The sequence below is a fragment of the Hemitrygon akajei genome, chromosome 26 (genome assembly GCF_048418815.1).
Source record: "Hemitrygon akajei chromosome 26, sHemAka1.3, whole genome shotgun sequence".
Classification (NCBI taxonomy): domain Eukaryota; kingdom Metazoa; phylum Chordata; class Chondrichthyes; order Myliobatiformes; family Dasyatidae; genus Hemitrygon; species Hemitrygon akajei.
This window is the reverse complement of record NC_133149.1, coordinates 61158441-61180154: the sequence shown is the minus strand read 5'-3', so window position 1 is coordinate 61180154 and position 21714 is coordinate 61158441. Positions and strand designations below refer to the sequence as shown.

General features: G+C 45.1%; 1 protein-coding gene across 1 annotated transcript in view; it reads right to left on the bottom strand.

The window, feature by feature from the left end:
* The window catches only part of LOC140716731 (uncharacterized), a 343916-nt gene that overhangs the window by 288908 nt on the left and 33294 nt on the right, over positions 1-21714 (bottom strand). The window contains 1 exon segment of the mRNA XM_073029541.1: positions 10285-10294. Coding sequence (XP_072885642.1) covers positions 10285-10294 — 10 coding nt within the window.

Genomic DNA, 21714 nt, shown 5'->3' with positions numbered 1-21714 from the left:
AGAATCTGACGCGGGTGAGAAAAGATACAGAAGGGAACAGCTCGCAAAAATACTGGAGGAACTCAAAAGGTCCGCAGCATCCATGGAATTGAACAAATTCTCGTTTCGGGCCAAGACCCTTCATCAGGACGAAGCGGTGCCCCAGTTTACGACGCGTCTCAGGGACAATTTAGTAACCCGAGATTGAGTGGCTCCGTTAATGGATTAATTCCACAGCACAGTTCAATATAAAATGGGAATGAGAGTAGAACACAGAAAGTACTGGAGGAACCCAGCAAGTCAGGCAGCATTCATGGAAATAAACAAACTCTCGTTTCTTTCCGAGACACTTCTTCCGGAGAAGCGGTGCCCCGATTTATGACGGGACTCAGAGGGAAAGCGGGAACAATGCAGTAACCCGAGACTAAGCGGATCTGTTACTGGATTAATTCTACAGCGCAGTTCAATTCGATAACTCTTGTGAGCAGATCCGTGGACACTGGTTCAGGTGATCAGAACCAATTATTGACCGACAGGCGGTGGGATCCAACTGTGACAGTCTGTAGACAGGGAGACGTGAAACACGGGACCAGGGGTTCTCTTCTGAATATTATATCTCAGCAACAGTGAACTTCAAAATATAAAATCCTCCCAGTCTCACCTTCCCGGAATGATGCCTGTCTCCAGGAGTGGTCTAACTCTGGAGAAGACCCGTTAAAACAATCCCAGTCTCATTTTCCGAAGAACCCGCTGACCCCAGCACTGGGACAGCTCTGGACAGGGTTTCATTAAAGGCAAGAACAACGTTCTAGTCTATCCCGTGAGTTAGAGGAGAGGCAGAGTATAAGTTTCGTTTGTCATTAAATATGAGAAATCAGATTATTGAATTTATAGGATCGATATCTCTGATAGATATTTTTACAATGACCATCAAGTTAGAATCTTGTAAAATGATCATAAACAGGTTCACAGCGGTTAACACACAGAAATACTAAACATGAATTGCTCTGCTCACTCACCAGGAACTCCAATGACGGCAATGAACACGTATAGTATTTTCTCCACACGCAAGTACGCATCCAACATTGGAGACATTTTCTGTGTCCAGTAATCTACCCCTCCGTGTTACACGCGATCTAGCTGAATGAATGTTTCAGGCAGCATATGCCTGCGGTTTTAAATATCATTTAGCGACTCCACAGGGACAGATTTCAACAGATTTAAAAATAAAGATGTTTAAGTTATGTAAAGCGATTGCGTCAAACAAGGGCAGTCCCCGTGGTATCAGATTGTGATTAATTTAGTGAATTAATTTAGTGAATTAATTTTTAGGCCGTTTGTGGGAAGTTATTTGTCCCCACAACGGTGACTGGACGTTCCGAGGTGTCCAATCAATTAAATGTGCTTCCACTGTAAACATGCACTTCAATTGAGCCATTTGAGAGACACAGAATATTGAAGTAAATTATGTTACTGTAGCTTCTAAATTTGTACTGAATCACTTACTGTTACCATTCTCCTCAAGAGTATAAATTCTTGATGTCGATTTTCTTTTGGGGGACTCCATCGAGAGGATCTCCAGGAAACTTTGTGATGATGAATAAACGCTTTCATATCCACGAACCACTCAAACATCTTCAGCGCCTTACTCACAGTCAGAATATCTGGGGGCTCGTCCTGGACCCACCCATAACCTTAATGCATGTCCAGCAAACTTAGTAGTCCCCTGTAAAGCAACATAGCAAGGTGTTGTTGTCGTTGTGTGTGTAAGTGTGTGTGTGTGTGTGTGTGTGTGTGTGTGTGTGTGTGTGTGTGTGTGTGTGTGTGTGTGTGTGTGTGTGTGTGTATGGGTGTGTGAGAGTGCCTTTGTGTTGGTGTTTGTCAAAATGTGCATACTGATGTCTCTGTGAATGTCCCTGTGAGTGTCCTTGTGTGTGGATCTGAATGTGTTTGTGTGTGTTCCTATGTGTCTGTGGCGAAGCTTGTGTGTGTGCGTGTGTGTATTTATGTCTCTCTGTATATCTGTGTTTATGAATCTGTGCGTGCCTGTGACTGTGTTCCTATGTGTGAGGGCAGGTGTGTGTGTGTGTGTGTGTGTGTGTGTGTGTGTGTGTGTGTGTGTGTGTGTGTCTGTCTGTCTGTACTTTTTGTGTATATGAGTGTGTTTATGTTCGAGCTCAGGTAGCAGACAGCGCTCAGTCTTTGTCGAGATGACGTGCTACTAAGAACTCTTGACCAGCGTGAAAGAAACCCTTGGACACCAGAGGGCTGTGTGTACACTGGTTTGGGCAGCTATACAGCATTGGTTTGTTTGTACGGGATACAGCAATATCATAGGTTTAATTCTGAAGAGAGGAGAGCTGAGAGAGTCTCTGATCAATACACTGGAGGAAGTTGAAAAGAAAATGAAACAGTGAACCTGTGACGAGTGATTGATGTCTCCGGGACTGAACTTGTTGAGGTTGGAAAAATGATGGAGAAGTTGAATGGAAAACGACCGAATATTGAATGTACACAGAACACAGTGGAGACCTGGGAAAGCAGATGTGAAAATATAGCTGCATTTTGTGTGTGCGTGTGTGTTTCTGTCTGTTTCTACGTGGGAGTCTGTGTCTGTATGTTAATGTGCATGTGTGTGTGTCAGTCTTTGTGTCTATCTGTGTGTGTGTGTGTGTGTGTGTGTGTGTGTGTGTGTGTGTGTGTGTGTGTGTGTGTGTTTGTCAGTGTCTTTCCGTGTCTGTGTGTGGGTAGACCCAATGTCTCTGCCCGGCCCGGTCCAACTGAACTCATGTCCGTATGCATCGAATTCAGTTTATCGACCTTGATTCAGTCCCTTCCTATCTACATTCGGGAACTTCCCATGCTCACGAACCCTTCAACAACCTTAATATTCCCGGCCCTGAGCGCCTCATTATGACCATGGATGTCCAGTACCTATACACTTTCCCGACAACAAACCCGGCCAGTTCTCCATTGTCTGCATTTTATTTGGAGCCAGGGATTATCTAATACAGAAACAGACCCCTCTGCCCAATTGGTCGGTACGGAACTGTTATTATGCCGAGTTCCGTAACAGCACCTGGACCACAGGCCTCAATAACCCTTCCACCTATGTACTTATCCAAACTTCTCTGCAATGCAATGAAACCCACATCCACCAGTCTGATACTCGCACCACACCACCCTCTGAGTGGAGAAATTCCCACTCAGATTCCCCTTTCATATTTCACTTTCCACTCTGAAACTGCAATTTCTAGTTCCAGTCCCACCCAAAACGCCTGCCTGCATTTACCCTATCTATAACATACATAATGTTGTCTTCCTCTGAAATCTCCCAATGTTCTCCTACTTTCAAGGGAATAAAGTCCTAACCTATTCAATCTTTTGCGACTCCTCACCGTGTCTGTGCGCATCCTCACCCGCTGAAATCTCTACCCGCAAATTATATTGTCCCAGAGCAAGAATAATTGCGAACAGTTCACAAAATAACTTCCTTCATCTTAAACAATAGCATGAACAAAGTTCAGAGTGCATTTATTATTAAGGTATCGATAAATGAAACAAGCTTAAAATTCGACAAACCTCCAATTCCACAGACACCCCGAAATCCAACGACACCTCAAATCTTCGCAACCCTAAATCCGCGTGCACGCCACATTAGCCGACAATGACTGCCCCATCACTATAGAACAAGAATGCGTTTGAAATTTCAAAATTTAATGGAAGGGTCTATAAATAAAAGAACATTGAGACACGTCACAAATCCAAATCTGTAGACACCAGAATTCTGTGACAATGGCGAAATTCTTAAATTCTTAAACCTACACACTCCTAAATCAATGCGCATCCCCAAATCAGTATACACCTCTATATGCGACCAGATAACGCTAATTCTGCACACAACACCAGATCCAAGTGCACCACCAAATCCGCACTCCTCCGCAGATAGGATAGATATAGAGGAGCGCACACAAAAAGCCATGTGCATCCCAATCCCGCAGACAACCCCACATGCACAAAAGATTATCACAGACTGAGAATTAACAGTTCAATAAACCCATTGTCTCGACATTAAAAACCCGCACATAGCCCAAATTCCGTGTGCAATTTCAAATCCGCAGACACACCCATAATCGAGAACACATCCCTAAATCCATGTGCACATCCCAAAACCGTGAGAACCTTCATACTGGCCGACACACATCGAAATCTGCGCAATCCGCAAATCAGTGCCCAGCCCCATATTCAGAAACATACCCCTAAATCTGTTAAGTTAAAGTCTGTCCCGAGCCTTATCGGCTCGTCAGGCCGGTGCTTATGCCGGTTTCTGGGGCGTGAAGTGACTCACTTCTCCCACCAATAGGACGCCAGTTTATCTCGAGGTTAACCCCCAGCATTTTGCCGGTAACCAGTTTTCAGCTGGGTGGACTGGAGCAGAGTGTGGTGAAATGCCTTGCTCAAGAATACAACACGCTGCCTCGGCCTGGGCTCGAACTCACGGCCAACGGATTGCTAGTCCAACGCCTTAACCACTTGGCCACGCGCCACACAAATTTGTGCTAAACCTGTGCTCATTCTAGAATCCACGTGCAACCCCAAAACCGTGTGTACCACCATTTTCTACGATACACCCCAACATCTGCGCAATCCCCAATGCAATGCGCACCTCAACCCCTTTGACACATCCACATGCTCATAAATAAGAGCACACCTGAAAATGCATGTGCACCCCAAACCTGCATGCACCCCCACGTGCACATTAGTTTATCCCAGACCAAGTATAATTTTAAACAGAACACAAAACGTATCATTAAATATCGTGTGCAAGTTCAAATCCGGTAACACAGACAGATCTGTGCGCATCCCACACACCCCTAAATCTGCGCACGAAATCAAATCCATGAGCATCAGCCGAAACCTCAAAATCCGTCTGCATCCCAAGATATACCGACACAGCCAAATCTCTGAGCAATCTCATTCGCAGTGCACCAAAATATTCGGCACGTCCTCAAATCTGGGCGCATCATTAAATAATTGTGCACCTCGTATTTGGCTTCCATACCCCCAATCTGTGCGCGCCTTCAAATATGCAAACAATCCCACAAAGACATGCACACCCAATTCCACAGATATCCCAAATCCAAATGCAGCCCTAAATCCATCTGCCCACAAGCCCCCCACAAAACCCCCACATGCACGTTAGAGTTCACAAAGAACCTGCCTCAATAAAGCCACCTTACAATTCGTCATACTTCCAAAATGACCTAACCTTGATATTCGTCACAGCCCCCAATCTTAACCTCAACACCTCAACTTCGCATGCACACCCAAATTGGTGTTGAACCACAAATCCGCTCTGACACTGGAATCTGTGGTCAACCACAGATCGGTGTGGACCCCAATTCCAAGTTTTTCCACTTCCCTAGTAAGTTCGCACTCACAAATCTATGAGCACCCGAAACCCGCCACCACCAGCAGCAAAAAACAAGAATCATTTGTGCAAAATGGCTGCCTACACTATTAAATAACAAGAATATTTTTGAAAGTTTAAAGTATTATGAAAGTATCTGTACCTGAAACAACCTTGAAATACGTCACTAGTCCAAATCCGCAGACACCAGAAATCTGTGAGACGCTGAATTCCGTAAACCACGATATTGGTCTACACGCCCGTACATCAATGCGCATCCGCAAATCAGTGTGCACATCGATATACAAAAACACACCGCTAAATCTGCACATATCACCAAATCCGTGAGCACCCCAGATTCGCGCGGTTCTCAAATAGAATGCACCCCAAAATCCATGTACACCCCAAATGCGCCGATAACCCAAGATACACACTAGATGATCCCAGACAAAGCATAATTTCAAACAGTTCACAAAATGGCTGCCACGCCATTCAAAATTCGTTTGCAACTTCAAATCTACCAACCGTGTGCACCCCATATTCGGCAACAAACATCAACTCTGCGCACATCACCAAATCAGTTCGCACTCAGACACTTTGACATCCCTACATGTTCATTAGATTATCTCTGAGCGAATAATTTTAAACAGATTTGAAAATGTCTGCTTTGACATTAAAATTCCGCACGCAGCCCAAAATTCGGGTGCAAATCTTCATCCGCTGACAAACCCAAATCTTTGTGCAGCCCCATATCCTTGTGCGCCCCCATATTCGACAACGAACCCCAAAATCTGCGAACATCCCCAAATCTGAGTGCACCCCGATATTCGACAACACACGCCTAAATTTGTGCGCATCCCAAATCCCATGAACACATCCTCAAATGAGAGCGCACCCGGACAACCATGTGCACCACAAACACACTGACAATCGCACAGGCACAGGGAAACCATTTAGTTTCGCCCCAGAGTAAGAACCATTTCAAATTATTCTCACAAAGGCTGTCTAAACCATAAAACCGACCACTGTTGGTCCGACATATCGGCCTCCACACTACACGACTGCTTTGATGACGTCGAATGGAATGTATTCCATGATGTCTCCGAGTTCACGGAAGGGGTCTCGGCTTTCCTCCGGAAGTGCATCGAGGATGTCGTGTCCCAGAAATCGGTCAGGGTCTATCAAAACCCTGAATCAACATTTCAGTGCAAGCAGCACTTACCCCGTGTCACAGAGCTTATGTTGCTGGTGTAGGGCTCTCAGTACCTGAAACTGCGGTGCGACTGTTCAGGCTAACAAAATGGCTTCTCTGTATTGTTATAATGAAATGGCTTCTCTGCAATGTTACTTAATGGGTTTCTGTATCTGGAATGTTTGGGTTATAACTCCAGATGAAGGGGAACTAACCAATTGAGAATTGTTATGCTATCTTGTATGTGTGAGCTGAGCGGAAGTTCACGGACTTTTTTTGGAGGCGAGCGAAGAGGACGGACGTGTGAGGAGCGGACTGTGGTTCCAGGGCGGCGGATGTTGGACGTCGTCAGTTTGGACGGTGGCCGAAGGCTCGGAAGGTCGTTGTGGATGGAACCAAAGACGGGAGCTGCAACGTATTAAAACATTATGTGCACAAAACTAATAAACTTACTGATTTGGCACCTTTAGGTTATCTGTTTCTCCTAACCCATCACTAAGAAATAACTATAGCGTTGCAATTATTTTCTCGCCATTGGTGTATTGTCTGATATTTGTTTTGCGAGCGTCTAATGGGGGAGAGGCATAACACCGTATTTACACCAAAGTATTGTACTATTGGTGGGGCGACGGCTGTTCACCCTAGACGAAAGGGGGTGCATTGGAGGCCCGGATGCTACATTTGTGGGGGCTTGTCCCGGATTTAAATTTGTCAGATATGGTGTAATTTGCCCCGGGTTAAACGAGGAGAGATGGATTCCGATAAGGCTAAACTCTGGTGTCAGATCGAGGAAGTACCGGTTACTCATGCCTGCATATTAAGTGCGTATCTCGGACGGAGTGTTAATTCGATGTCTGAGTACGGTCAGAGCTATCGGTAGGGTCGAAATCGTAGGCAGAAAGATTGGCAAAACGGGGGATTTCGGCTTTGTGTAAGTGTGGATTGGTGCTGACGTCTCGGCGGTGGGACTGCCGCCGTCTATCGGTGACGTCAGTGACGCGGGGCCATGGGGCGTGAACATTGTCACACAGGAAAGATTTGACAGGTCTGATGGGACACCAGAGGAGTTGTCAGTCGCTGGGGGCGGAGATTTCCGAGGGCGGGTTCTCCTCTCCCACGGAAGGCGGAATGTTCTGAGTTGGCCTCAGCCATTAACTGCTTGGTGAACAAGGCGGTGGGTCCTCGGCGGAAGTTAAGAATTTTCTCAGGGTGGACTCCCACCCCCGAATGGGAGGATGATTTAGAGACCTGGATAGAACATGTCTCTGGGTTGCTGGATGAGTGGCAGTGTTCTGAGGAAGAGAAGTGGCAGAGATTCGTTGGCAGTATGAGAGGGGTGGTTGCTGAGGTTCTAAAATGCGTGATAGGTAGCAACGACTTGGCTACCTAGAAGGAGTATCTAGAAGCATTGGAGGAGGCTTTTGGTCGGAAGGGGGTCACGGTGGAGCTTTTAGGGGGCTACGGAGCCTACTTCGAGAGAAAGGGGGAAGCTTTCTGAGTATCTTTTCCGGGTAGAGAGAAGGCTAAATTTTTAAGGCGACGAGGGGTCATTTCGGAGACGGAGGTGAATCAGATTAGGGTAGACCAGGCAGCCCGGGACGCCCAGAGGCATGAAGTGATTGCTACGGGTCTCCGGCAGTCCCGTAGATCGCGCCCCCACTTTTGTTCAGTTGCTCAGAGAGGTGAGGGAGGAGGACGACGCATGGAGTCGAACGAGGGCTCCGTCAGTACGGTGCGGTCCTCCCTAGTAGCCCCTTGTGGTGAAGTAACAGTCCATCTCCAATCGGGCGATAGCGAGGGGGAGCGCGACATGCGGGGTCCATCCGCGTGAGAGGACTGGCAGAAAGGGCCCCTCGCTGAAGGGACGGAATGCACAGAGGCCCGGAAGACGCCGAGGTCCCGGGAGCCGAGGTGTGTGTGTGATAACTGTGGGGAAGAGGGCGACTTCAGGCGGGAATGTGACCGGAGGGAGACTCCAAGGGTGTCCCAGCAGGAAGGGTGGTCGGGAATCTCAGAGGAGACCCAGTGAGGGATCGGCCTGGAGTCTCTGGGAAAACATGTTCCCAGCAATGTGCCAGAAAGATTGGTGGGACCCCTATCCTGTGTGTCGATCCGGATAGAGGGAATAGATGCAAAAGCCATACTCGACATTGGGTCGCAGATTGCGCTATTGTACCGGTCACTCGACGATCAGTATTTGTCGCATCTACCCTTGACGCCCGTCAGTGCCCTGGAGATTTGGGGTATCAGTGCAGGTGATTACCCATACGATGGTTATTTGTCCCTGAAGCTGGAGTTCCTAGAGCCCGAGTGGGAGTGTCTGAGGCTCATGAGGTGCCGGTTTGCCCGGACCCAGTTGCGACTGGATGTGTGTCAATTCTGATAGGGACCAACACCCCTATTGTGCGGAGACTCCCGGGGCCTGCAAGGAGAAGGCGGGTGAGGTCTTCGTTGGGACCCTGTCGGTGCACCCAGTGTTTCATGCTGCCTTTAAGGATGTCTGTGGTCACACCGGGCGGGACACGGCATTGGAAAGAAGAACTGTGTGGTGTGCCCAGTCGAAGCCTAGGGTGGTACGACCCGGTGAAGTAGCGAGAGTGATGGGGATCCCAGATACTCCGGAGTACCTGAGAGTGAAACCTTTTTAGTGGACACCCCGGAGGTTTTCGAGAGGGAATCGAGATTCCCGGCTGGGCTGCTGGTGAGACCGGAGCTGCAGAAGCTCTCGGTGGTAGGGAAACGCCGGGTGGTGGTGAACATCAGGAACACCACGTAACGGGAGGCCACTTTTAAACGAGGGATGCCCCGGCGGATTTTTTCCTGATGACATAGTTCCCCCGTGAGGCTCGCTGGGGAACGGCAGTTAGAAAATAGGGATAAGTTGACCGCTGGGGCGTTGAACTCTGAGGCATCGCCTGTGCCGGCGGGTTGGAAGCGGAGGATGGTGGAGAAGATGTTGATGCTGAAAGATATTTTTTTCCCTAAACGAGTTTGACGTGGGCTGTTCCAGGAGCACTCGCCACACGATCCGGATGACTGAAGACACCCCGTTTCGAGGAAGGTCGCGGCAAATGGCCCCTGAAGAAATGGAGGATGTGCGGCAGCATTTGTGTAAGGTGAAGGAAGCTGGGATCATTACGGAGTCCCACAGCCCTTCTGCGTCCCGGATAGTCATGGCCAGGAAGAAAAATGGGAAGATTCGTATGTGTGTGGACTATAGGACCCCGAACAGGCGCACCGTCCATGACCAGTGTGCGGTCCGCAGAGTCGAAGACTCGCTGGCCTATCTGAATGGGGCGAAGTGGTTCAACGTGTTCGATTTGAGGAGTGGATATTACCAGATCCCGATGAGTGAGACGACCCTTTATATGCCCTCTGGGGGGTTTTACCAGTTCGAAAGGATGCCCCAGGGCATATCGGGGGGCTCCAGAGGGTCATGGAGAAGACGGTGGGGGATATGAACCTGCTTGAAGTGCTGGTACATTTAGACGACCTGAGTGTTTGGACCCACCTTGGAAGAACACGAAGCGAGGCTAATGAAGGTGCTCAGCCGGCTGAAGGATGAAGGGTTAAAACCTTCCCTGGACAAGTGCCAGTTTTGCCAGACGTCTGTTAGCTATGCCGGATATATAATCTCGCGGAACGGAGTAGCTACAGACCCGGCTAAGATCGAAGCGGTGGCCACCTGGCCGAGGCCGCAGACTGTGAGCGCTCTCCGCTCGTTCTTGGGGTTCTGTGGATACTACCGGAGATTCGTGAAGGGCTACGCCAAGGTGAGCCATCCCTTGAACCAGCTTCTGCGTGGCGACCCTCCTCTGGGACAGAAAGGGAAAAGGAGAAGAGAAAGGGAGGCTGGAGAATATTTGGACCCGGCAGAGCCCTTCGGACAGAGATGGGATGACCAGTGTGAAGCGGTTTTTCAGTCACTGAAGGAGATGCTGACTCGGGCGCCGTTGCTGGACCCACTATTTGGAGTTTCGGACGTTGAAATGGGCGGTGGTGGATAAGCTGAGTGACTATCTCTACGGGGCCAAGCCTGAGGTGCGGACGGACAACAACCCGCTTACCTACAGCCTGACCTCGGCGAAACTGAACGCCACCGGTCGTCTGTGGTTGGCCGCCCTGTCTGCATATGATTCTAGCCTGAAGTGTCGGCCGGGGAGACGGAATGACGATAAGACACTTTGTCTCCACGGTGGTATGAGGACCTGGAGAGGGACGAGGAGTGGGAGAGCGTTCCTGCATCCGGGGTGAAGGGCATGTGTCAGTTTTCTATCACCGCGCAGGCCGAGGGAAAGGAGAGGCCAGACCGTGCAGTGGACCCATCTGGGTTGCCTCCAACCTGACGTCATGCTTTAATTCAGAATATTTGTAGACATAATACATTCGATTCAACGCTTCTGTACAGGTCGCGTTTTAATGACGGGGAAAAGTAGCACAAAAAGAAAATCTACAGCTGCATTTCTGATACAAACCCCTCTCAGTAGCCTTTGACAACATTACCGGCGAAGGGTTGGGAAGAATTGTTTTGCACGCCACAGCTGCCTTTCTGATACCATCCCCTCTCAGTCTGAGGGGATGCTACACATCTCCATTGATGGGACAGACTGGGGCATCGGGCAGTTTTAACTTCCCATTTAGGAAGGGACCGCCTGCTTTTTGAATGAAAAGGCAGTAGTCACATATTTTGCACTGTTACAATGGAGATTATAGGTAACCGAGCTCACTTCATCGGAGACCAGTTTTCCAGGTTTCAGGAATATTTCTTCAGTTGTCACATAAATCCCTGGAATGATCTGTAGTCCAGTGAAATAGAATAGATTTTCTACCAGTGTAAGGAAAATCGTTGGACCGTATTCTGGCATCGATGTAAATTCTGAATACAATTTCTGTCGGTGTAGCGAACACATCTCTGATTTTTGGTGTTTCTTGCGCCGCACAATTGAATTAATTTTTCTGACTTCAATGAACGCCACAAACTACTAACATTCGCTCACCTGGCTGCAGGAAATTTTACCAGACATAAAAGTGACGTGGAAATGCTTTTGAACTTCCTTCAAAGTTTACAACTCGATTTCGTTTCATCTACAGAGCCGAACACATACCGTAACCAGATATTTGACTCCACATTTCAGCTCCTCCCTGAATTTCCTCTGTGATAGAGTGTAGATACACGTGTTGGTGCAGGTGGAGAGAAACTGCAACATGAACCCAAACTGTTGCAGGATATACGTCGGGGTGTTCAAATATCTGTCAGTGTAAGAGTAATTCTGAACTTGCCAGTTCATAGTATATACAATAATGGGGATCCACAACAATATGAAATTGGCTGACAGAGCGAACAACAAAGTTATTGACTTTCTCCGGTTCTCCACCTCTGGATCATTCTTTTTCTCTCTGCTGTTCCTGAGCCCCCGGCGAACTCTGTTTGCCGCGATAATATGACTGACTGTGAAAGCATTAAAAAGTAGAATCAAACCGATCGGCAATAAAGGTGTAGTGATAGTGTTAAACAACTGGAATGCTTTCCACGCTGGTAAAGTTCGGTAATCCATTGTCAAAATGCACCGCCGGGGTATGTTGTTAATGATAATGTAAGGTTCTACCACAAAGTAGAATGGAACACTTTTCGCACAACATCCGAAACACACAATGGCTATCACAATAGTCGCTGTCCTCTCGGTGCAGTATCGTTCCCGCAGCTTTTGACTGCAGATTGCAATGAAGCGATCGAACGTAAAAACCACCGTGAGCCAAACAGAGCAGCCCACGGTTGAGAGCCTCAGGACTATCGTCACGGCGCAAACCGGTGTAATGTGCAAAGGAAGGGCATAAACATAAATATTATTGATCTGATCGATTACAACAGAAATAATAACAACCAGTAAATCAGCTGCTGCCATTCCCACCAGGTAACGGGAGATGCATTTAGAGAGTCCGCAGTTTCTCAGAGACAGGATCACAATCGCCATTAAATTAACTGCAAGGAAGCAAAGAAAAGGTTAGGTTTATCGATCCACTCATTTAGACAGACCCATCATTGTAGCGGAGAATGCCGAGGATTTTATATATTGCGGGAATAAAATGGACTCGGAGACTGTTTCTTCGGCGATAACTTTTTGCAGCGGAGGATCTGCAGAGCTAAATGAACGTTTCGATGTACAGGTGTCAAATAAACTTGAATCTTGTACATTACGACGGAAACGCAACATAAAGTCTTTTAACCTCTCATGTCGCGAGATGGATGTAAGAGTTAAAATAAATCTCACCTTATCTGATCTTATCTAAATAAAAACTGTCCAAGGAAGAAGAACACGCTAAAACGGAAAAGTTTCGCGCGGGACTGTGGCAAATTCAAAGACATTTTGACAAATAAGTACAGAAAAACAAGTCTCTTTAGTTGCATTAAGACGGAGCGGAAAGGACTGTTTGTTACCGAGAAACCGAGGAGCTCGCAGAGAGAGCAGCAGCGATACTAAAGATTTTGTTTTCATTTTAGTAAACATTTGAGTTCCACATTGATGCAGAATCAGATTTGGAACAATGTGTGATGGAAGGCCGAGTAAGGTAAAATGCTAGAACAGTATCGATCTTTACACTCAATCAATTGATTATATTGACAAAATTAGCCTGACATTAGAACGGATCAACAATTCCAGAGAAAGATGGAAGAATAAAATAAACTATATACTTAAACCTGAACGGCCTTAAAACGCTCATCAGATGAGGCACCATCTATAACAAATGCTACAAGAACAGAACACACACATACAGTAGCAGCCAATTCCAGTTACTTACCAGGGATACCAATCGCTGCAAGTACAGGAAAGTAAATACTCGCGATGTAGAAAATTGCTGGATATCCCATTTTCTGTGTGAATCGGTGATCAGTTCAAAATAGTCTAACTGCTGATATCTACTGCTGAATTCTTTGCACGCTCTTATACAGGAGAGGAAAGTGCCCTCTGACAATTGATCATACAACGTGTTTAGCCACATTAGTGACAGCCCTCTAAACAAACAGTTCAGGATTGTTTTCCTTTATATTAATTGCGTCATTGCGTAATTAAAATCTCTGCCTCGAAGGAATCACAAAAATAACAATTATTTTACTCTCAAATAATCATCAATTATAACAATAATTGAGATTCTGAGGTTAAGGAAGGGGATTTAGTTTAATTGTTCAATTCGATCATCTATTCCCGGAAGGGGAATGTTCACACCTCCTTCTTGCTTTCAGATCGGTTTGGTGCAGCAATAGTTGTCAATCTGGATGAGAACTAATTTAGTAAACGATTAGATTAGTTACGTATCTCTAAGGTCATCTTAAAATCTAACCTGATATGGGAGTAGCGGGGTCATCTATCATTTATGTTAGAGGTCCGTTTCATGAAACTATCTGTAAACATAGAGAGACTGAATATCATTTTTTGCACAGAACTGCATTATTTAACACTAAGTGGTTGTAACATACATCCATCTCACTGCTATTTTGTGCCAATTCTTGTAGGTGTGCAATTTTCATACATTGTTCACTGCATTGTTTTTTTTTTTTTGCAAATTGTACACAGCTCGAGGTGTCTCTTGTGGGAAGGCAAATAACATCTCAGACTGTGCTTTGTGCGTAGGTGACGCGGGCTCCATAAATTCCTTACTGTATTTCAGACACGTTGCATTTAAGTCTAATGATTTAATATCCGCCACAACAAAGCGACTGAAATGACAATAACTTATACCCGCGCTGTGCCTGTGTGCATGGAAGTCCCATTCTTTCATTATATATTCAATAAATCATGTCGGGACGGTTTTGTTATCTCCATTCCCACGCCTTGATTATATCTAAATGAAACACTGTACGGCCAGTCATGCTGTGCAATGAAAGAACGATTACCGTAGATAGTGTCTATGTCGCAGCTTGCATCGTTCGAACAATTTGAGGCTGTATAACATCAACGACAACTCTACAAGTTTTTTTCTCGGTGAACTCTGCTTTTGACCTCGGACAGGCAGGTCTTTCCATCACAAATGAGAACTCGTGTCCAAACCTCACCTCAAATTCGTTGTTGATAATGAAATTTTCCCCTCTCGGGTTCTTTCACAAGTTTCAATATTCAGACCAAAAGACATGAGATTTAGGGGCAGGATTTGGCCATTTGTCCCATCGCGTCTTCTCCGCCATTTCAGCAAGGCTGATCCAATTGTCCTCTCAGCGCCAACCTCCTGCCCTGAGCAATCAAACATCTATCAAACTGAACTTTTAATATGCAAAACGAATTGACTTCAACAACTGCATGAGGCAAAGAAGCCCACAGATTTGGCCAAAGAAATATATTTTCACCTCCGTTCAAAAGGACACCCTTCTATTCTGAGGCTGAGCCCTCTGGACAGACTGTCCCACCACAGGGGACTTCCTATTGAAAGTCTGACGCCTTGATTATATCCACATGAAACACCGTACGGCCGGTCATATTCTCCAAAGAACAGCATGAGTACATGGGAAATAGCAGCAGGAGTAGGACTCCTGGCCGTCCGAGCCTGCTTCGTCATTCAATAAGATCGTGACTGATCTGACCCTTTATTCATGTCCAACTACCTGCCCTTCCCCCACAACCCTTAACTCCCCTACTACGCAAAATCCTATCCAACCCACTCTTAACTCTATTTAATGAGGTAGCCTGCATTGCTTCAATGAACAGAAAATTGCACAGATTCTCCACTCTGCGATAAGTAGTTTCTCCTATCTCCGCCCTGCAACTACTCCCCTGAATCTTGAGGTTAAGTCTTCTAGATCTAGTCTCAGCAACTAGGGGGAACAACGTTCCTGCTCTTTCTTACCTGTCCTGTTCATAATTTTATATGTTTCTATAAGATTTCCTCTCAACGATCTGAATTCCAGCGAATACAGTCCCAGCGACTTAACCTCTCCTCATAGTTTAACCCCATCGTGTCTGGAATCAAACTGGTGAAACTCCTCCGCCAGTATATTTTTCCTCAAGTAAGGAGACGAGAACTTCACACAGTGCTCCAGGTGCGGCCTCACCAGTACCCTGTACAGTTGCAGCACAACCTCTCTGTTCTTTAATTCAATCTCTCTAGCAATGAAGGACAACATTCCATTTGTCTTCTCGATTGCCTTTTGCAGCTGCGAGCTCACAGTTTGAGATGCATGCACAAGCACTCACAAGTTCTCATCCACAGCGGCATGCTGCAATCTTTTACCATTTAAACAATAGACTGAACTTCCTGTTTCCTTCTAAAGTTGGCGACCTCGTATTTACTGCCATTGTACTCCATTTGCCAGACCCTTGCCCACTCACTGAACCCATCCATGAGGCGGCGCGGCACCGCAGCAGCGGCTTTTCAGACCTGGTGTTACTTTAATGTAATTTTCTAATTTAAGCTTGAATGCACAATTTTTGATTAGGGCAGATGGTTAACAGAGCGACTATCTACCATCGCCAGATATTACTACAATACAGAGATTGCCCAAGAAAAAAAAACCCTCACGAAGATCTGCTGGTCAAGTCACGTGACCTCAGCTTGCTGCGGGGAACGAGCCTACAATCCTCGGACTCGCCTGATGCGAGGTGCGAGGAAGCGGAAGCAAGGCAAGCGGGCAAGGGTCCGTGTCAGGCAGAAAGCAAACCCTAGCCGGCCTTACATCCTAGCAAACCTTACATCCGCCGAACGTTGTACATTCCTTTAGTTAGGATAGGCAACTGGGGCATACTACATAGTATTGACGATATTATTACCGTTTTGGCATAAATTTATCACAGGCAGGATTTTATTGTTATTATTTAAGTGGTAATACATTACAGTATGCTGTGCATAGGTACTTGGGAGTGCTTCTGCATGAATCGCAAACGGTCGGCTTGCATGTGCAGCGGGCTATGAAGAATTTTATGCTTCAGCTGTACAGCGTGCTGGTGAGGCCACATCAGGATTACTGCGTGTAGTTCTGGTCTCCTTATTTGAGGAAGATTATACTAGATTTGGAAGAGGTGCAGAGCGGTTCCACTGGGGCTTTTTCCATAAATAAGTGGGTTAAAGTCTGAGGAGAGATTGAGTCGCCTGGAGAACCAGAGGAGTTATTCAAGAAGCATATTAAATTATGAAATAGATAGATAAGATAGAGGCAGGAAAGTTGTTTCCACTGGTAGGTGAGACTAGAACTCGGAAACATAGCCTCAAGATCCGGGGAGTAAATTTAGGACGAAGATGAGGAGGAACTGCTTTTCCCTGAGGGTGCTGAATCTGTGGATTTCTCTGCACAATGAAGCAGTGGAGGCGACATCAGGAGATATCTTTAAGACCAGATTGAATAGACTTTTGAATAGAAGAGGAATTAACGGTTCTAGGCAAAAGGCATTTAGGTGGAGATGAGTCCGTTGTCAGATCAGCCATAATCGTACTAAATAGCGGAGCCGGCTCTTCGGGCCAGATAGCCTTACCCCTGCTCTTATTTTTCCTCGCAAACTTCTTTTCAGCCCAATTTCCCCGTGAAGCACCGACGTACTTGCAAACTCCCCCGAAAGTACCTTCATACTTGCCAAGGCCCATAGACACAGTATTCTTTCCGATGCTACGTTAGTCTACCATAATATTAGTCTAATCATGTCTATCATATACTAATATATGAAAAATAATTCTATTTAAATATTTGTTTGCCGTTAAACTAAGCTTAAAAATTCTTCATGATATTAGGGTGTTGTTTTTGTTTATTACGTATTGAAATATCTGGTTCAAATTGTGACAACAAAAGCCTCAAATGGCCGACCGCTATGTCTTTTTTTCTGAGTATGTGCTTGATTGTATAAATGCCTCTGTCAGCAATGTCGGCGGATGGAAAAGCAGTGAAAAGCCGATTGGATCTTCTGCAAAGACCAGGGAACTTCGTATGACAGGGCAGCCAAATACCACAAAAGCCACATTTATGAAAAACGTTTTCTGCTTGCTCATCATTTTGAATGTTAATCATTTCTTTTCCCAAGATCATTTCGTGTTCTTCCATCTTGCATTAAAATAAGGTAGATACGCATTCCGGAATTTCCATATCGTTCAGATCCTTGAAATGATGCTAAAATTCTTTCTACAGTGCTTGCAGGTGCAGAAGTACTCTTGCAAATCACCATCTATGAAAAAAGAGTTTCACACTCTCGTATGTCAGGGAACCTGCGAGAACATCCTTCTTCGAAATTCTTGCTTACATATTTCCAATTGTCCCATAAAATTGACACGTCACCTTTCTCAGGATTAAATTGAAATTCTCACCACGTTTCGTATTTAGAATGTTGATTTTGACATACAGTTCATTAGGTATACCATATCTCGACCTACAAGTTCAATTTTATTTCCCACGCTCTTCTCGATTTTGAGCGAAGGTTCAAAGCACAGTGTCAAAAAAGTGACAGATATGTTTTAAGCAGCAGCCTTTTCTCAGCCAACGCATTTCCATGTGAAGAGGCAAGGGTGCAAACTTTTCATCGTTACGTTGGCATGACTGGGAAATATTAAGCAACTTAATGGATGAGATGTAATTTTGTTGATCGCAAATATTACAACATACATGATTGATAAATTCGCTGATTGGAGATTTTGGCTCCGAGATGTCGGAGATGAATTGCACATTGGATTGCAAAGAGGGTTGGAATTATTTGTTTCATAAATGCCACGAAACCAGCTTTAGTGTAGTAATGGCAATTGATGACCACCTGTCTCTATCGTCGTCTAAGTTCATATGTATAGCTGGAGATCATTAACACTTCTGCATTCAGTGTTCAGGGGATTGGCCTATACAGCTTCACCAGCGTCCTTTTGGCCGGACGTTCACTTTCCTACCAGAGGCGAGAAACATTTTCACAGATATAAAACACAAGTTCTCATTTGCTGATATACGATAGAGAAAATCAACTTATCTAACGGCAACTAAAAGTTAACCAAAGGACCTGTCATGTTTTTGTTGTAAAGTCTCAGGCTTTGTCCAGATTCACTAGAATTCACTGTATCCCGGTTATCCATCCTGCATTGGACAACGAGGACAGACTGCACTACGTTTCATGATCGGTAGGAAAGCGTGAGACTTTCTAGACACAATTATTTTTCGGGAACAGATTTTGCAATAAAATAACGTGGGATTGGAGATAGTAGAAACTGATCTGATATGATTTATTCGTTTTAATGAAACCACAGGACTATACACTCGAACACACACACACACACACACACACACACACACACACACACACACACACACACACACACACACACACACACACACACACAGAGGCAGTGCGGGTAGATGTTATTATATTATTATCATTTCAGGCCGCTTTGTTTTCGCGATTATTATGAATTGGCCTTAAAGGCTAAGTGTCTTTAATCCAGGCAGAAAAATATGGTGACCACCCTCACCTACTGATAACTATCTGCTGTTGACCGTAACTTCCCTTCAGACATAAAACATCTAATCATTTCCGTGTCTTGTAAAATTTGCAAGAAGAGAAAACGTGCAGTGAACAATGGATGAAGATAATGCAACATGCAAGAAATAACACGAAATGTCAATGGTGAGAAGGGAAATGGGCTGGTATGTCAGTGGGAGAGATTCGAGTGCATTTCTATGCTGGGCAATTCTGCTTTTAATCTGTCTGTTTGTTCCGGTAGTTCCAAGAAACCAACCCCTTACATTGATCACAGATGACCCTCGTGTCAGTGTGGATGTGGTTGTGTCGTTCGAGTAAAAGAACTATACCAATTTTTTGCTAATTACCCCCATTGGCCAATGTCGTGGCACCAAACTAATCAGAAAACAAAGAGGAGTGAACACCCCCCTTCCAGGGAAAAGATTCTCGCATTTAACAGCCAAACCACATGCCTTTGTATAACTTAAAAAAAACATTTCAACATGTTGCGGCACTGTGAATTATTCGAGGGTGATAGTGCATGTTGGTAAAGGTATGGAAACATAGAATAATTTCATTTGAAACGTGCAAATTCTACTACTGTCCCGGTGCAGGCCGATGGAAGTAGACAGTATACTGTATGGTTGATTATAAAACTGATGTTACTATGAGGAATGGGAAGCTGTTGTGATGTGAAAAGTTGCTGTTTACTTTACTGTTGTGTACATACATTTACATACCCCTGCACATATCTTCAGCGATGTTCCTGAATCATCAGGTGTTTCGGGTTTTCGACATCATACACCCTCCTCCAGGTGACCCAGCCGGGGCTGATCAGACCTCAGCTTGTGTCCAGATGGCTAGATATTTATGACTCCATGGCTCCCCTCTTTCGAGCCACAGCCATCTTGAGGCCCTCTCTGCCGCATCGGCGGTACTGCGGATGGTTCTCCTCTTCCTCTCTCCCTCGATGCCCAAAGTAATGAAATAATCAATGGATGTTGAGTGAAATAAAAATCTATCCTCTCTCCACATGACGCACTCTGAATTTAGCGAATATTGATACTGATTCCCTTGATCTACTCTGCGTGTCTGACAATTCACAGTGAGCATAAGGATCTCATCGGTTCCCTGTGATTTCTGCTCTGTTGCCCTACATATAGCACGTTATTCACAGATGTGTCTCGACAGCGGGTGTGGGCGTCACCTCGCCGTGAGACGCGAAATACTCGGTCTTCACAACGTGGGGAGTCAAATTACTTTTCTCAGCAGCCGAAACTAATTTGTCCCAACTCATTTCAAACAACCATTTTAATATGCTAGTTTTTCTCTTTTTTTTTTGAAAGATCAGGGTGCAATCAAGCTTGAGTAATTTAAGAAACTAAAAAAAAAAAACAGTGGCAAGTAAAAAGAGCTCGCATTCTGCGGTTGGAATCGCATCGTTTCTGCATCTCTGAAACTCTAAACAGATTTATGTAACTGACGTCAGCAATTACATTTTATGAATTCCATTACTTTATGATAATTATGCGTCTATACAATAGTTCAGCATACTTAAACACATTAATGGCAAGAATCTTATCTGTTCATTAACATTTTAGAAGATAATCACAGTCCTTAAATTAAACCATTTTCTATATTAACACGAAATTCAAAATTAGTTTACTAGAAATCTTGTGCAACATATTTTAACATTCTATAGAAACGCAGTGTGGAAAGGCAATTTTTCAGATTGCTCCCGAACTATATAGATCTGTCTCCCAATATACCACATGTTAATTCATTATTTAAATGAACACCAATCATTAATTTCCCCCATGCTCAATTCTCACTGAATTCGTTAGACTCAAATTCAGGAGAGAGACCTTCACATTTCCAACACGTTGTCATGGATTCCACCTGGGCGAATGAAACTGAAAACACAGATTTAAAATGCGGAAAAGAGTCCATGCTCCTATTTTACTTCCTTCAGATACTTCGCAAACAACTGAAAATCTTAGAATAGTCATTACACAGTAACATATCACTCCAGCGTAAACATCCTCTTTGCTATCATCGATTTGCATGTGGAGATTTTGATAACTGCTCTAACATATCTAGCTCTATTACCGCCCCGAGCAGGGTGTTGCACGCAGCCAGCACTCTGTATAAACTGCTGTCCTCTGACCCACCGAAATGCTTACTTCCAATCACCTTAAAATAATGCCTTCTTATATTAGCCATTTCGGTGATGGGAAAGAAAAAGCATCTAGGCACATATTCTATCAATGCCTCTCATCATCTAGTATACCTCTGTCAATTCACACCTCATCCTCCTTATCTCCGAAGAGAGAAGTTCTGGCTCGGTGAACTGACATTCATAGGGCATTGATGTATCCCCCTGAACCCTCGCTAAAGCTGCCAAATCCTTCCATTAATAAACTTCTACCAACGCAGAAATAATATCACTAATACTTTGTCGTTTGCCCCAATTTCCCATCCAGACTAAACTAAACAGACTAAACAGATGCAACCTCTGGCGGATGTAAGTGGATCCAGTGATCAAGCAGATGCCTCCATGAATTAATCTGCTTACCACGGAAAGGAACAGGAAATATGGAGCGTTCAGCTTGCAGCGATGCCCGGAAACATGTCAACACTACGATTTACATGCTAACGAAGAAAGGATTTTGAAGAAACATTGTTGAAATTATGAAACGAACGGACAGACAGATAGAGATAAGTAAAAC